Below are 16695 nucleotides of genomic sequence, written 5' to 3'. Positions count from 1 at the left end.
ACTGCCTTAAAAGAAGAGGAGACTGGGATTACAAGAGATACCAGGGATGTGCATTCACAGAGAAAAGGCCATGGGAGGGTACAGCAAGAAGGCAGTCATCTACAAGCCGAGGAGAGAGGCCTCAGGAGAAAAAAACCTGCTGACACCTTCATCTTGGACTTCCTGCCTCCAGAACTGTGAGAAAGTTAAGTTTCTGTTGTTTAAGCCACCCAGTCTGTGGTATTCTGTTATGGTAGCCTTATCAAACTAATATACTAATGATAACAAAAAACAGTTGTTGTAGCTCTAATAATATTAGACAAAGTAGAATTATCAATATTTGGAAAGAAAAAAGGTACATAAATACATGGTACTGCAGATAAAAGAATCATGAAAAACTTTATGCCAATAAGTTTGAAATTTTAAGTAAAATGGACAAACTCCTAGAAAAACACATACTACCAGTACTGACACAAAAAGATATAGAAAATATGACTTGTCCTATATCTACTAAAGAAACTAAATTATAATTTGAAACTTTCTCCTAAAGAAAATTTCAGGCTCAGATGACTTCATCAGTGAATTTTCAAGTATTTAAGGAAGAAATAATATTACTCCAATGAAAAACTTTTACAGAGAAAATAAAAAGATCATTTTCCAACTCATTTTATGAGGTCAGTATAATTATGACAACAAAACTTGGCAAGGACATCATGAATAAAGAAAATTCCAGATCAATCTCTCTCATAAATACAGAAAAAAGATCTACGCAAAATATTAGCAAAGCAAATCCATTGATATATAGAAAGGATAATCAATCCATTTTGACCAAGTCTGGTTTATTCCAGGAATACAAGGTTGATTTAAAATTTGACAGTCAAATGATGTAATTCACACATTAACAGAATAAAGAAGAAAACTCATATGATCATCTTACTAGATGGAGAAAAAGCATTTGATAAAATTCAACATCCACTCTTCGTTAAAAAAAAGAGGGCTTCCCTGGTGGTGCAGTGGTTGAGAGTCTGCCTGCCGATGCAGGGGACATGGGTTCGTGCCCCAGTCCAGGAGGATCCCACGTGCCGCAGAGCGGCTGGGCCTGTGAGCCATGGCCGCTGAGCCTGCACGTCCAGAGCCTGTGCTCCGCAACGGGAGAGGTCGCAACAGTGAGAGGCCCACGTACCACAAAAGAAAAAAAAAAGAAAAAAAAAGAAACTCTTAATAAACTAGGAATATAAGGGAACCCTGATAATCTGATAAAGAGTAAAAATTAACCAACCAAACAAATAAGAAAAGACACAGCAAATATATTTAATATATAAATATAAAATATATTTACTGGAGAAATATTGAAAGCTTTCCTCTTTAAATCAGGAACAAGACAAAAATATCTGCTATCACATCAGCCAACATTATACTGGAAGCCCTAGCTGCATAATAAGGCCAGAAAGAAAAAAAAGATACAAGGATTGGAATAAAAGAAATAAAACTATCATCATCCACAGATGACATGATTGCACATGCAGAATCCAAAAGAATCTACAGACAAACCATTAAATTGCTAGATATCAGATCAACATACAATACAAAAATATCCACTGTATTTTCATACACTAGAAATAAAAAATTAGAGAACACAAAATTTTAAATGATTATTTTAATATATATTTATAAATATAATATATATATTTATTTATAATATGAAAAAAAATCAAATATCCAGGAAAAAAAAAACTAGCAAAATATGTGGAAGACTACACAGAAAAATACAAAACATTACTTAGAGGAATTAGAGAAGACCTAAATAAACAGAGGGATACACCACATTCATGGATCAGTAGGTTCAATGTTGTAAACATACCAATTCTTCCACAATTGATACAACTCTAATTAAAAAGAAGGCTTTTTGTGGAAATTGACAAGGTGAAGGATAGGAGAGATAATTCTGAAGAAGAATGTTGCAGGGCAAAGCTACTTGATAACAAGGTTCACTACAAAGCTACAATAATTCACACAATGTGGTATTTACAAAAGGATATGCCGATAAAACATAATAGAGAGTTCAGAAACAGACCTCCAGAGATTTATGATAAAATACCTAGGAAAAAAACCTATGAATAAACCTAGCTAAGGAGGTAAAAGATGGGATGCACCTATGTTCATAGCAGCACTACTTACAATAGCCAAGACATGGAAACAACCTAAATGTCCATCAACAGATGAATGGATAAAGAAGATGTGGTATATATGTTTGTGTGTATACATATATATGTAAATACACATGCACGCACACACACACACACACACACACACACACACACATTGGAATATTACTCAACCATCAAAAAGAATGAAATAATGCCTTTGGCAGCAACATGGATGGACCTAGAGATTATCATACTAAGTGAAGTAAGTCAGAAAGAGAAAGACATATACCATATGATATCACTTATATGTGGAATCTAAAATACAATACAAATCAATGTAACTACGAAAAAACAGACTCACAGATATAGAGAACAGACTTGTGGTTGCCATGGGGGAGGTGGTAGGGGAGGGATGGAATGGGAGTTTGGGATTAGCCAAGGCAAACTATTATAGGATGCATAAACAACAAGGTTCTACTGTATAGCACAGGGATCTACATTCAATATCCTGTGACAAACCATAATGGAAAAAAATATGAAAAAGTATATATATATATAACTGAGTCACTTTGCTGTACAGAAGAAATTAACATGACATCGTAAAGCAACTATACTTTAATAAAATTAAAGAAAAAGAGGAGATGCAATTTAAAATAGGGTGGTCAGGGAAGGCCTTGCTCAGAGGGACAGTGTATGCTACACAGTGGGAAGTTTTATATCATAGAGATGTCAGTTCTCCCACAAATAAATATGCAAATTCAAGGCCTTCCCAACCACAACGTCAAAAGACATTTAATGGAACTTGACCATTTGGCTCTAAGTTTCATTCTGAACAAGAAAAAATGCAAGAGAAAATAATTGAGATGACTTTGAAAAGGAAGAAAATGCTGGGATTTTCCTAACACCATCAAAACATATTGTAAAGTTATAGTAATTAAAATGGTGTGACACTGGTCTACAAATTAAAAAATAGACTAATGGAATAAAACAAAGAGTAAACAGAAATGTGGCATGGTAAATAAGTGGGGGGAAAAGACCTAATTTCCTGCTTCCTAACTAAATTCTCTAAATATTTGTAGCTTTCCACCAAGTCTCTTGGTTTCTCCCTAAAGAGATAATTTTATGCTTCTTTGCCAACTGTTATGCCTTTGGTTGGTTTCTCTTATCTAACAGCATTGACTAACACTTCCAATACCAGGTTAAATAATAATGGTGATTGTATTCACCCTGACTTTAGTGGGTGTGCCTTTGGTGTTTGCCATTAAATAAGATGGTAGCCCGGGGACTGGGATATCTCTAGTCTATATCTCTGTCTCTATCTTTATCTGTTTGTACTTTGCAAGCCTCATGCACTGCTCCATGCCAAGATTAGGTGCCCTCTGAAATTCCTTCCAATTTTAAGATTCAATTATTCTATATGTACATGTGAATTAGATTTAATTTTTTTTTTTTTTTTTTAGTGAATGTTTCTCTCTGAAAGATTTTACAGCTCCCAAACAGAAAGCAAATGTCCTCGTTCTGTGCCTCACATTTAGACTGACTGCCAGCAAGTAGAAAGCTTCTTGAATGAGGTGAGTTTAGAAAAAAGTGGAAGTAGCAAAAGTGCAGGAAACGGAACACAATTCTGACCGTTGCCAACCAGAGCCCCCCACTTTCAGGACCACCACCCAGTGTCACTTCATCCCACTCAAGACACTTCACGTTGTGTTCTGTTGGGGACAGAAATCGCACGTATGGTTTACCTCCAGCAAGTTCCTCCAGGAACTATGCAGCAAGGACCCAACTGACTCTTATTCATACAATGACAACCTGAAACCATCCATGCCAGCGCCTTGCTTCTACCATTCAATAACCAACCATCTGTATTTGGAAGAATGCTGCCACTAACAGCACAATTCAGAAGAAGCAAAGAGATTTTTTTTAATTTTTAATTTATTTATTTTTGGCTGCGTTGGGTTTTCGTTGCTGCACACAGGCTTTCTCTAGTTGTGGCGAGCAGGGGCTGCTCTTTGTTGTGGTGCGCGGTCTTCTCATTGTGGTCGCTTCCCTTGCTGCGGAGCACGGGCTCTAGGTGTGCGAGCTTCAGCAGTTGTGGCGCACTGGCTTAGTTGCTCTGCAGCATGTGGGATCCTCCCCGACCAGGGCTCGAACCCACGTCTGCTGCATTGGCAGGCGGATTCTTAACCACTGCACCGCCAGGGAAACCCCGAAGCAAAGATATTGATGCTAGGTTTTGTGTTGTGTTTCAGGGTTCTGTTTGATCTCCTGAGTTCTATGCTCTGAGGGTTCACCAGGTGTTTTTCTCAGAAACACTGCTCTGTTTTGCACTCTTTGATAATTATGCCATCCAGCTGGCACCTTGCTAGCATTTTACTCTTGGGCTGGTATGTGTCTACCGAAATCCAACTTTGGTTGCTTTGTTTCTTCCCAGTTTGGTTTCTAGCAGCCACACCCTTCCTCACAGTAGAGTGTGGAATCCTATGCTAGATTTAATACTGTATTTAAATACGGTATATTTAAAATGAATCACTTCCTTTCATATAGAGTTATGCCTTTCTCTCCGCCCTTCTCTCTCACAAGCCTGGGCTTCGAGGGTTTGTCAGTTGTTTGCTAGACCGTAACACCTAACTCAGGGGCAGAAGTGGGAACTCTGGCTTGGCCCTCCTGTGGGTACACCAAGAGGCTCTGAACAACCACCAGTAGGAAGTCAAGCTTCCCATTTGTGCTTATCCATGATTACTTGTCACACAGTACTTTTCCTCAGTTCATTTGGTTGTGGAACCTGGCATGAGGAATCCCTCTTGCCACACTGCCATCTCTAAATGCTTATTGGTTGTTAAGAAGCTCCCTTTTCCGGAAGGAAAAATACACGTACTTTGTGATCCTGGAAGATCCCATCTATTGAAGCCTTGAACTTCGTAACAGAAGAGAGAGACCTGAGAGGGCGTTAGTGAAAAAACAATATGAAACACATTTTTAATCTTCTCTACGCTTAGTCTTTGCAACCTTTCATTAGATTGATCCTGTCACTTAGGGTAAATGTTTTAATTAAACTGATAATTCCAACAGCCAGTGGCCCCGAGGTTTAAAACAACTGTAAGGAATAAAATACTGCCAAAGAGCCCAACCCCATTTTCCAAGGTACCCTCTTGTGGGACTCCTCTTGCCTGCCTTCCCTGGGCTGGAGGCAGTTGGCTCTGACCCAGAGGTGGACATTGCAGCCACCTCTTGTCACTCTGAGTTATTTGGCCCACATGCACCCTGACTGTTGGTTGACAGTTCCTGACCTGTGCATCCCAGGGGGATCTTGATTTAAGCAGCTTTTACTTCTTTTTTTTTTTTTGTGGTACGCGGGCCTCTCGCTGTTGTGGCCTCTCCCGTTGCGGAGCACAGGCTCCAGATGTGCAGGCTCAGCGGCCATGGCTCACGGGCCCAGCCGCTCCGCGGCATGTGGGATCTTCCCGGATCGAGGCACGAACCCGTGTCCCCTGCATCGGCAGGCGGACTCTCGACCACTGCACCACCAGGGAAGCCCTACTTCTTCATTTTGATGATGGTTATAATATGACCTTAGCTCAGATTCAGCTAAACAGGAAGTCTAAAATCTTATATTTGAAGACAGGCTGGGTGAACAATCATCAGAGATGTTGTAGACTAGAGAGCAGGGTTGGACTAGACCAGAGATAAACTGTTTTTTTTAGACACTGGGCGTTCCATGCAAGGAATTCAGAGATGACCCTGGGGTAAAGGGACACTAATAAATAATAATGGGGAATGATAATACAAAGTACTCATGGTCCTCCCTGTTGACGACAACCATTCACTCAGCAAGTTTTTAGAGTTATCTACAAAAGCTCTACTTAAAAATATAAGATAAATTTCAAAAAAGAAACAAGAAAACAAGTCCCTCCAGATATAATGATGTCCTTTGAAATGGCAGTTTTAGGGAAAAGGATCCTGTTGGGAATGTCCTCAGTTAATCTATGAACTTAGCTTAGGGCCAAACTGGCTTCAGAAGTCTAAAGATGAGACACCAAGCCTTGATAAATCTCTGACCTACTCCCTTGTCTTGAGACCAACCATGGACCCATTTCTTTACCTTAGAACAGTAAAATAGATCCCAACAGAACAAACATGGAAGAGAAACTGAAATCCATAAACCATTCAATAGGAGAGGAACTTCTAGAAGTTTCCTAAGGAAAAGTCATGTTTCACTCACACATAGTCTACTAGGAAGTTACAGCTCTAGAAATAGGTACCAAGTCCAGCTCAGGAGGCCACTCTGAAATCCTTATATCTGTAATTCTTTGATCCCACCCTATATGGGCCTTCCTGAGGGTCTAAGATTCCTTTGCCTGGGTTCATATGCTTCCTGCAGTCTGACCTGAGCATCTCTGCCGTAGCTCCCGAGAGGCCAATGTTTCTACTTCGTAGCTTTACTGAGTGGGCTCAGGCTGACATCTCCATGGTCCTGAGAGTCTTTTCTTCCACGGAGGCTTCACTTTCAACAGCCTATAGCATCTGATCTCTTCTGGAGGAATTTGTGAGGTGTCTCTTATTTTTAGAATAATTTTACACTATAGCCACTTATTCATATAGGAAAAAAAAAGAGTACAGCATTATTATACGTGAAAACCTTTGGAAATCAGTAACAGTGAGGGTCTGAAGATAAGAACAGTAAGTAATGACTCCTCTCGGAATCCTTTTGCTAACCCACCACCTAGTTGGATCCCCGTATACTTCCTTAGCTAACCATTTGTAACAACCTGTTCAACACCTACCTTCCCCATGAAGCTGCAAGCTCCACGATGGCAAAGCCTTTATCTGTTTCATTCATCACTATATTCCCTAGCAGAATACCAGGCACATTGTAGATGATCAGTATATGTCTGTTGATCAATTGACCAATGTTAGACTAATTGCTTAGTATCTTAGGGCTTTTAGTTTTTTCATCTATAAAATCAGTGGATAAATTAAATCATCCTCAAAGTCCTTACCAGATGGAACTAACCTGTATCATGATTTGTGAAGTGCACTGATGTCTGCTACTTACTGTGAAATGCACTAAAAACATAAGATTTTTTTGAATCTCATGCATTGTTGAATGCATAGAGGGATGGATAGATATGGGATAAAGCAAGCATAATACAATGTTAATTGTAGAATATAGGTAGTGAGTATATGGATGTTCACTGCCAGTTACTTCAACTTTCTGTGTAGTTATAAAGTTTTTCATAATAAAATGTTGGGGGAAAAAATGGGGGGTTCAGAATAGCCCAAAACATGGACTGCGGTAGGAAAAAAAGCTGAAGAAAGTAATTCAGTATAAAAGTCATCAACAAGAGTTCAGGATTAGAAAAAGAACAAAGAGACAAAATAGATGTACACATTTTAATAGAATTGTGTGAACTTGCAAAAAATTTATGTAAGAGTTTAGAGGAGAAAGAGAAATCATGGGGGACTACCAAGATGGGCAGAAAGTGCTTCAAGAACTAGGTGATATTTCAGCAGGGCCTTGAAGGTTATGCATAATTTGAATGGGTAATGAATTTAAGGAGGAATTTTTAAGGGACTGAGGACAGCTGAAAATGATAAAGTGAGCATACGTGTGGAGCAAGAAAACAAGCAAGGACAGTGAATTTCACATTGGCTTAGCTGCAACTAAATAGGGAAAGTTAAGGTTGGAAAGTAATGATGATAAACAAAATTTATTAGGATCATCTGTGTATATTTGAGGTACCTGCACACAGCACTTCCCATGCATTCTCTCATTTAATTCTCGCAAGGAACGTATGAAGTATTACAATAGTTGCTAGTAAGGAAACTAAGGTTTAGAGAAGTATATAGTCATTTGCCCAAGGTCACAGCTAACAAGCGGTAGAACCAGGTTTGTCTGACCCCAAAGCCCAAATACCTAACCATTAGACATACTGCCTCCCTGGTAAAGTGAGGCTAGGCTCTAGGGGGCCTTAAATACCAAGGTAAAAAGTTTGGGCTCTACTCCCTAAGCCTGGAGATCCACTGAAAGATTTTTGATGATCAGAGATTTTTAAAAAGAAAATTGGCAGAAATGCGCAAGAGATTGAAGCTAGGAAGCCCAATTAGGGAGCTGTCACAATAAGGTGTGAATAAACGCCCTAATCCGGAATAATTGCTGTGGGGACAGAATAAAGGAATAAGAAGTCTTTAAGAAGAAATAATCTACTGACCTCTTCCTAGTAATATTATATCGAGACATTCACTGTTTTGGTATCAAATATTCAAATTAAAAGTATCTTTAGATCCCAAATGTTGTATTGTATTAGCCCGGTGAGACTCCACAGACAAATAAGCAGCCCAAATGTCATTCCCGTCCACATGCCAAGCCACTCAGGCCTCTGGGATGGTTTGAGGGTCTTCAGAGTGTTGACAGGTCTGGCTTGTCTGAGCTGCCCACAGGGATCCTCGGGGCCTACTCTTGCAATTCTCTATCACTACTGACGGGCTCCAGAATGGATCCAAGAGGTCCAAACCTGGTTGTCCCATCAGTAATCTGATAGGGCTAATTTCTCTTCCCCAAGAACTGGATCTAGAGCAACTAGGGCTGGTTAGGCTGCCACTTAACCTGATCCACTGGGATGGCTGTGGCTTTCTGCTGTGAGCTGCCTAGAGGAGTTAGCTGAAGGGTGGGAATTCTTATCAAAAGAGATGTGTGTGCATAGGCAGGAGGATGAAAATGCCCAGGGAGTTGGTGTGCCCTGGGGAGCATTTGTTTACATGTGGGTTGGGGTCCCTGAAACAGCTCTCTGGTGTTCCCTCCTGCCCTGTCTCTCCAGTATTTCCCTGACAAAGTGACATGCTGGGGAGTACAGACCATGAAACAAGAGAAGAAAAGACTCCTGAAAATACAGACCAGTGGACAAGCACACATATGCGTGTGTGTGTGTGCGTGTTTGTGTGTGTGTGTGACTATATCAATAGCCAAGATGGAAAGCAAGTTCTCAGACAGTGAGAGGGTGTTGAATAAGAGGAGGGTCTACCAGAGGGAATGAAGAATTGCATTATTTTCCCACATGTTTACAACCAACAGGCTTTGAAGTCCAAGGAGATTTGTAGGAAGAAGAGTACTATTCAAGCAAGAGCCCAAAGCTCAGACACTCAGAAGTCACTTATAATGAGGGTTAGTTAGGCTCAGGGGGCTATTGTCAGAATCCGACTAATTGAGAGATGAATCAGTGCTTTATAAACTGGAAAGTGCCTTTAAATTACGAGGTGCTATATAAACCGCAAAATACTACACAAATGTAAGGGAGAATGACGACAATTATTTGAAAAGGAGAACATTATTCTGAGTGCAGTCTGTGACTTGAGAATTAGACAGTAAGAAAATTATGTTAAACAAACAACAGAATTTGCCTGTTGAAATGTATCTTCTCTCTTTCAGAATCAATAATCTTGATGGGGCTTGACATTTATTTCAAAGAGAAACTACTCAGAACATATGAGACTCCTTTTCTGGGATTAATTTCCTTCAGAACCAGCTTACAAGCCACACAAAATTATCTCATTAATTTATAGTCACACTGTGTTTTGAACCTTACATATTATCTAGCTTAATCATTAGAGCTGACTCCAAAAGAATTTTAAGTGTTTTTTAAAAATCAAAATTCACTCTCTAAAGCAATGATTCTTAATCTTCTGTGTGTGTGTGTGTTGAGGACCTGCCAAAATGCACAATGCACAGAACAGTTTGCATGGGAATTTCTAGATCCCAAGGTAAAGAACTCTTGATCTTCCAAGAGTTATAGAAATTCAAATTTGAGGGCTACAGATCTGAGGGCAATTATTTGCTGAACATAAGCAGCAGGTTTGTTGGAATAAATGTTTAGCCTCCCAAAGGAATTGGTTGAAGGAAACCACAGCACCGTAGGAATGATCATATGGTACGAGTGTTTAAAAATTAGTCCGTTAGAGTCATATGGGGTTTGTGTCATCATTTCTGTAGCTGCAGTGGTTTTTGGCGTGTGTGTGTGTGCGTGTGTGTGTGTGTGTGTGTGTGTGTTTATGTTCATTGCTAGTAGGCTGTTTAGGCAGCAGCAATTGCCTCCCCAGGTGTCTACCCTCAACTCAGTTTAACCAACTCAACCTGAAAGAGCCATAGCCCTAGGAAAAGGAATCAGATGGGCTGAAATTGCCCTTGAGGCCCACCTGGTTACAGGACAGAAAGAAAGGCATGATTGGCATTTGTGTAGCCGCTCTCGCTCTCGCTCTCGGAGGAGTCCCGGCCAAGGGGGTTTGGAGCTTGCACTGCTGTTGTCTTTTTGAGACGGAGGGGATATCTTGTGATCCTCTCACATGCCAACCACTGTTAGAAACAGACTTTAGATGAAGTAGTTAATTTAACTCTTAACCTCCTCAGATAGTATTGTTCTCATTCTGTGTCTCGAGACACAGAAAAGCTAAAGAACTTATAATCAAAGTCAATTAGCTAACAATTAGCAAAGCAGGCATTTAAACTCAGAACTCCTGCTGCTGCCCAACACTGACTCTCCCATTTCTTCCCAGCCTCTGGGAAATGTTCCCATGAGCTCCGCCCTCCCTGGGGGCCCCTGGAACTGAAAGCCATTCACTTATCTCACCAAGGACAGTGTCTCGAAAGGCCTGCCCATCAGACACCTGGGACTAAGCCTCATTTGCTTCTATTACTAACTTCCTTCCTGACCTTGGCAAGCTCCTTGAGTGATCTGGGTTTTCTCATCTGTAAAATGAAGAGGATAGAACTAGATGAAACTTCCAGCTGAAAAATTCAGTGACTGAATTCTGTGCACTCACCCCATTCCCTGAAGCTGGCAGGCCTCCCGATCCTGTGGGCTGCTCACCGCTCCCCACTGGATGCCACCTTCTCTGACCGCCCAGCTAGAAGGATGCTCCACGCCAACCACAGGTACGGCTGTTGTCCATTGTACACTTACTTGGCTTATCTTTTCCATTTTAGCTTCCGTATCTTATCTGAATTCCTCAAATGCTTTTGCTTATTTCTTTAACTCTTATGTAGTACTCCAATGTATGAATAAACCAATTTATGTTTTAATTCCTCCACAAGAGACAGTGGTTGTTTCCATGTTTCACTAACAATGCTGTGACTAACATTCTTTTAGTTGCCTCCTTGAGTGCTTGTACAAGAGATTCTCCAGAATGAACGTCTAGAAATGGAATTGCTGAGGCATAGGGTATGTGTATTAGGTACTGCCAAATTGTCCACTGAAATGCCAGTACTGACAAACGTTCCCACTTGCAATGTGTACGAGTTCTGTTTCTCACATCCTCACCAATCCTATCAAGCTTCACATCTTTCCAAACTAGCATTTTGACTGCATTTGCCTTATGACACTCAGCACTTTCTACTTTAAATCTGTTTATATGCTACCTCCCCTACTGGCTGTAAACTTTGTGAGGTCAGAATCCTTGCTTAATTCATTTTTATATTCGTCCCCAAGAATTTACTGAGCTTAGTAAGTATACAATAAAGAGTTATGAGCAGATAAATGATAAGCAAACTGAATTCATTTTGACCCAAGGAGATGCGGATTCGATGATGGCAGGGATAAAGTGTCTATCTCTATTCATCTGGGGTGAGGATGTGGGTAGGGAATCCCCATCAGCTGCAGTGATGGTTGCACAGTGGTCAGAAGTGGCTGACAGACCAAAGGTTTCAAGATCTATAGAGGACTCTCTCCAACCTTTGGAGATCCCAGCTTTAGAAAATTTTTTATCATGGTATGCAGCAGCTATTTATTGATTGTTGGGAGTAGCAAATTTCCCAGTCTCTGGGGCCATCTTTTTATATACCAAGAGTGCTGTTTCTGAATGGAACTCCCCCACCTCTGGCTCCACCCCATTACTAAGGGTTGGATAGAATCCATGTGTCCTTTGGACTAGGAAACTGCCTCCCCCTTTTGACACCCCAGCAGTTCCAGGCTGACTCATTTTCTAAATAAGCCACTTGTGGCTTTTGGTCTGACGTCACGTGTGGAAGAATGAGTAATTTTTCAAGAACCAGAGTTATATTGGATCAGAATAAGATACGCTGTGTATGTTACTCATAGTTCTAGGACAAGGGGTCAACACTGGTAACAAGTACCCTAACGTTCTCCCACCCCTCATTTCCCTGGGGCCAAGGGATAGAGAAAAGGCGAAGGAAGGAGGTGCGTATGGATGTGAAGAATTTTTGTGTACATCTCTAATTTTGTTATCACATTATGTACAGTTTAATAAAATTGTCTTGTTGCCTCTGCTAGATTAAGTAAAAGTAATATAGCAAAGTAGGCAAGGCCATGGGGCTCCGCTGCTTGGGTTCAAATCCCAGCTCCACCACATACCAGTTGGGTGACCTTGGGCAAGTTATTGACTCTTGATTTGCTTCCATTTCCTCATTTGTAAAATAATAAAAAGACAATAATAGTGCCTATAATGTAGGGTTGTTGTGAGGAATAAATGAACTCATATATATGGATCACTTAGGACTGTGCCTGGAACTTAGTATGCACTATGGAAATATTAGTAAATATTTCCTTGAATCCGTCACAATGTTCATGCTCATGTTAAATGCTCAATAAATGCTTTTAGATGAAATGAATTCATCTTATTAAAACATACTTGGAACTGGGGGATAGAAGTGACTATAAGTGGTAGACTCTTGGTTGGAAATGGAAGGAACCATAGAGATCAATTCCCTTGAGCACAGGTATTACCTGCCTGCCCCACTTTTGTTTTTTTAGTTGTTTGTTCCCTAGTTATGTGCACTGTGGTGGGATAAGGGCTGCCCCCACCAGGTGTCACTCAATGGAGGTTCTACTTGCTGTTTTCTAAGCGTAGGAAGAAGGCACAAGTCTACATCCTCAAACCCTGGAAGCATGAGCTGAGTTAGAAAGGAGACCCTGGCACCAGGGAACTTCATTCTCTGACTTCTCAGCACCTACTACTTGTGAGGCATTAGCAAGACAGCGGCATTAGGATGGGTGTTATTTTGTCGAGTTGTTAGTAGGATGGGAACACGTGTAGGAATTATTTAGATAAGATGTTAGTATCAATGCAGATGTGGTATGCATTCTCACAGCATTTGTGGCTTTTTGGGAACATACTCCTGAGTCCCAAAGAAGCCACAGTGAAACCCCTCGAAACCCGCCCTCTATCACAAACTCCTTCAGGATGCCGGGAGATTGGCGGACCCCACTCACGAGAGCAGGCCCATCCTGCCTCATGGGCGCCTCCGTGTGGGTTTTAGCCGAGGAGACTGATGGGCCAGACAAGTAGCTCCAACTGGGCCACTACGGAAGCCAAGATGCTATGCTTATTAGAAAGGCTCCACATTCAGTACAACTGGTAGAACTGCTGAGTTACTGGGGAGGTGTCAGGAAGCGCAGCCTGGGGGGCATCTAAAGGACAGCCGTATTCTCAACCGTTGCAAAGACAGTCACACACACACCAACACAAACAGCTTCACCCTCCTGGGTTTTTCTCTTCCCTATACTCACGCGCACACACACGCACGTGCCTCACGTACACTCTCTCAGTCAAAAGGGGGGTCTCGGGGAGACCTCACGGCTGAATCAAATGCTGGTTAATGCTGCTGCTTTTATTACACCAAAGGTCTTAACATTTACTTGGAGAGGAACACAAAACTTGGCATACTGGCATGCATTCTCTACAGCACGGTTTTGGAGAAGCTCAAGATCACTGCACCCCACACAGGAGAACAACGCCGGAGGTGGCAGGGGGACTGTAGGTTCTTGATCTCTCTGGTCAGCAGACTACAGGTGCTTCACTACCATAGCAATCGAGGAATCTTGTGTGCTGGGCAGGTGTGTTTTCAACAGCTAAACAGGTGTGACAAGGGATCCAGGTGTGGGTGAGTCCCTAACACTTAGAGCCGAGAGTTATTCTGGGGTAAGTATATTCTCCCCAAACAGGTAGCACTGACTACAGGGGGGCATGCTTAGCACTGCATCTGAGCTCGGTTAAGCAACCAGGTGTCCTCAGTGAAGGGAATCCTGGTTTCAAAGGAAGAATAAGACATGATGGTGCTATCACAATAAGGCCACTAAAGTCACAGCGAACGAGGATCTCAGAGGAAGCTCTCACGACCACAGGGAAGCAGCTCTATCCTCTCTGACGTCAGGTGCCCCTCGCTGGGTAGGCGCCTGCTCTGAGACCTTCACCTGGTCCTTTCTGAGCTGCAGCACATCACTGAGCGCAACAGAGCAGAGGAGGGGGCCACACACGTTAAGGTCATGGGACATCACCACCAAGTGTGGCTGACTGTTGTCGGCAAATGTCTTGGATTCCTTTCCCGGTTGGGCTGGGTGCCCCTGTGTGTCTGGAGAGCTAATCTGAAAAGAGGCTGGCAAAGGACTTCCTCAAGCTCCGGATGGTCTCTGCCTTGGCTTCATCCTCATTGGCTGAAGACCGGAAGAAGGAGGACTCAGAGAAGCTGAAGGCATTTGTCAGGGACTGCGACTTGCTTGAAGATAAAAACCAGAGAGAATGTGAGAGGGTGGTGTTCCCAGTGAGGCAGGGAAGGACGGTGACACGAGGATACACGACCGGAACGCCCACTCCCACCCCAGGGAGACTGGGTGGCAGAGGAGAAAGCCAGCATGGGGCATGCTAGCAGGCCCCTGGGAGGTCTCTGTGCTCTTTTCTTTACCTGCAGTGCTGCTCAAACAGGAAAGGATGGAGGCAGCGTGGGAGAGAGGGAGAAGGGGGAAAGAGAGAAGAGAAGAAGGAGAAGGGAAAGAGGAAGAAGGGGTGGCTCAAGGCTCTTCCTTTCACTTAATGCTAAAGGGCCCACAGGCTAAATTTCAGGGCCCCAACTTGGCAAGAACTAATCCAGGAATCTCACACCCTTCCCCTTGGATGAAACGTAGCAACCAGGGGCCAGTGGACTCTTGTGCTCTCTTTCTCATCAACTGTCCAGTAGTGCAGCCAGCATCAGAAGACCTGGGTCAAAGCCTTGGTCCCGCCTCTCACTCACTCTTGACCTTAGGAAGCCACGTGCCTCTCTGAGACTCGGTTTCTTGTTCGGTTTCTTAATTGTGTTATGTAGATGTCTGGTAAAATGATCGCTAGGCCTTTTCAGCTCTTTCTTTTTTGCTTTTTTCTCTGATTCCAGAAGAACCTTTTGACTTGGCAGGAACTCTAACAACTCCATTTACCGTCCTTACAATGGGCGTCATCGCCCTTGCAGCCTTCCTCAGAGGAGCCTAATATGAGGTGTGTGAGTTTCAGGGTGTCCGGGGCAACAGAGATACACATCAGGCCTACACAAGGTTACTGGGTAGTTTTCTAATGAAAAAACCCAAACTGCACACATTTTAGGGACCAATTTTTCCCTTGAGACACTAGTGAGTCAGAGAGAAAAACTGTGAAGGCAAGAAGGTGGAGGGGAGGCCAAGCCAACACTGCAGGAGAGGACACGTGGTCTGGCGTCTCCATGGCCGTCTTCTCTCCTTCTTGACTTCTGCTTGTCTCCTTCCTGCTGGTTCCTGGCTCCAGAACTCCTCTCCCAGTATCTCAGCGCTCCCAGCCCTCCCCTGAACTCGGACACAGCCCCAGAAACTCCCTTCTGCAGGGGCGTGAGCCTGTCTCTTCTCCCGCAGTGGCTGAACAGGTGCCCTGCCTTTCACTGGGCCTGCCTGGGATGAGCCCCAACATGCTGGCCTCTGGGAGCGGCGACTCCTCTGCATGCACAGGCCGGGGGCACAGGTACAAGCCTCCCGCTTGTCATCAGAGGCTGGCTCGATTCAACAGCTTCAGCCCAAAGGTGGTGACAGCCCACAGATCTGCCCTCAGACTGGGGCCAGAGTTGGCTCAAGAGAAGGTAGGAGAGATTAAAAAGTCAGCTGCAGAAAACGACGGGGTTGAGGGGAAGGTGTGAGGCAGGCGAGACATGAAATGTACCCTCGGCCAGAGCTGCGGAGCAAGGCCGGGGGATGGCCCTCCCATCATACAGGACTGGAAGACCCAACGGAAGTGGTCATCCGGACCACCCGAGCCATCACCCTGGCTCTGCCGCTAACTAGTAGAAGGATTTTGACAACATCAGATCTCTCTCAGCAGTGTTTTCTCATCTGTGCAGTGACTAGAGATGATCTCTGAGTGGCTCATCTGAGCCCCAAACTCGACAGCTCCCTGTTCTCCGTCCCTGAGAGTTTCATCTCTTTACTGAGATGCACTCACGGAACGCTTCCGATCCCCCGGGCCGTGGCTGTCTGTGCTGACAGTCATGACAGAGGTCTGTGGTTGGGGACCTTGAAGAGAGCCGTCTCTGGTTCTGGGGGAGGGAGGGTGGAGCTGAGCACCCAGGTGCTGTCCCTACCAAATGCAGCTATACTGTTTTCTAGGGGCCCTCAGTTCTGTCCTCTGAAGCAGGATAGCGTGACAGGGGTTTCTAGGGTTACTGTTGGGAATGAGCGAACCCAAGAGGATGGAGTTCCTCAGGGTCTCTATGTGGGCCTCTCCTCTGATGACCACACCAGAAACCAACCTCCTTCTGACAAAGCTGAAGGTAAAAAGCTGAAATGGATTTAAC

The 16695-nt window shown here is 43.2% G+C and overlaps 1 protein-coding gene across 1 annotated transcript in view; it reads right to left on the bottom strand.

The window, feature by feature from the left end:
- Nucleotides 1-13725: 13725 nt before the first annotated feature.
- Nucleotides 13726-16695, bottom strand: part of SYN2 (synapsin II) — a 153034-nt gene continuing 150064 nt past the window's right edge. Inside the window, exon 13 of the mRNA XM_060023073.1 lies at nucleotides 13726-14625. Within this exon, the coding sequence (XP_059879056.1) occupies nucleotides 14490-14625 (136 nt within the window). The 3' untranslated portion in view covers nucleotides 13726-14489. The remainder of the gene's footprint in view (nucleotides 14626-16695) is intronic.

The sequence above is a fragment of the Delphinus delphis genome, chromosome 10 (assembly GCF_949987515.2).
Source record: "Delphinus delphis chromosome 10, mDelDel1.2, whole genome shotgun sequence".
NCBI classification, from domain to species: Eukaryota; Metazoa; Chordata; class Mammalia; order Artiodactyla; family Delphinidae; genus Delphinus; species Delphinus delphis.
This window is presented reverse-complemented; position numbering and strand designations above follow the sequence as displayed.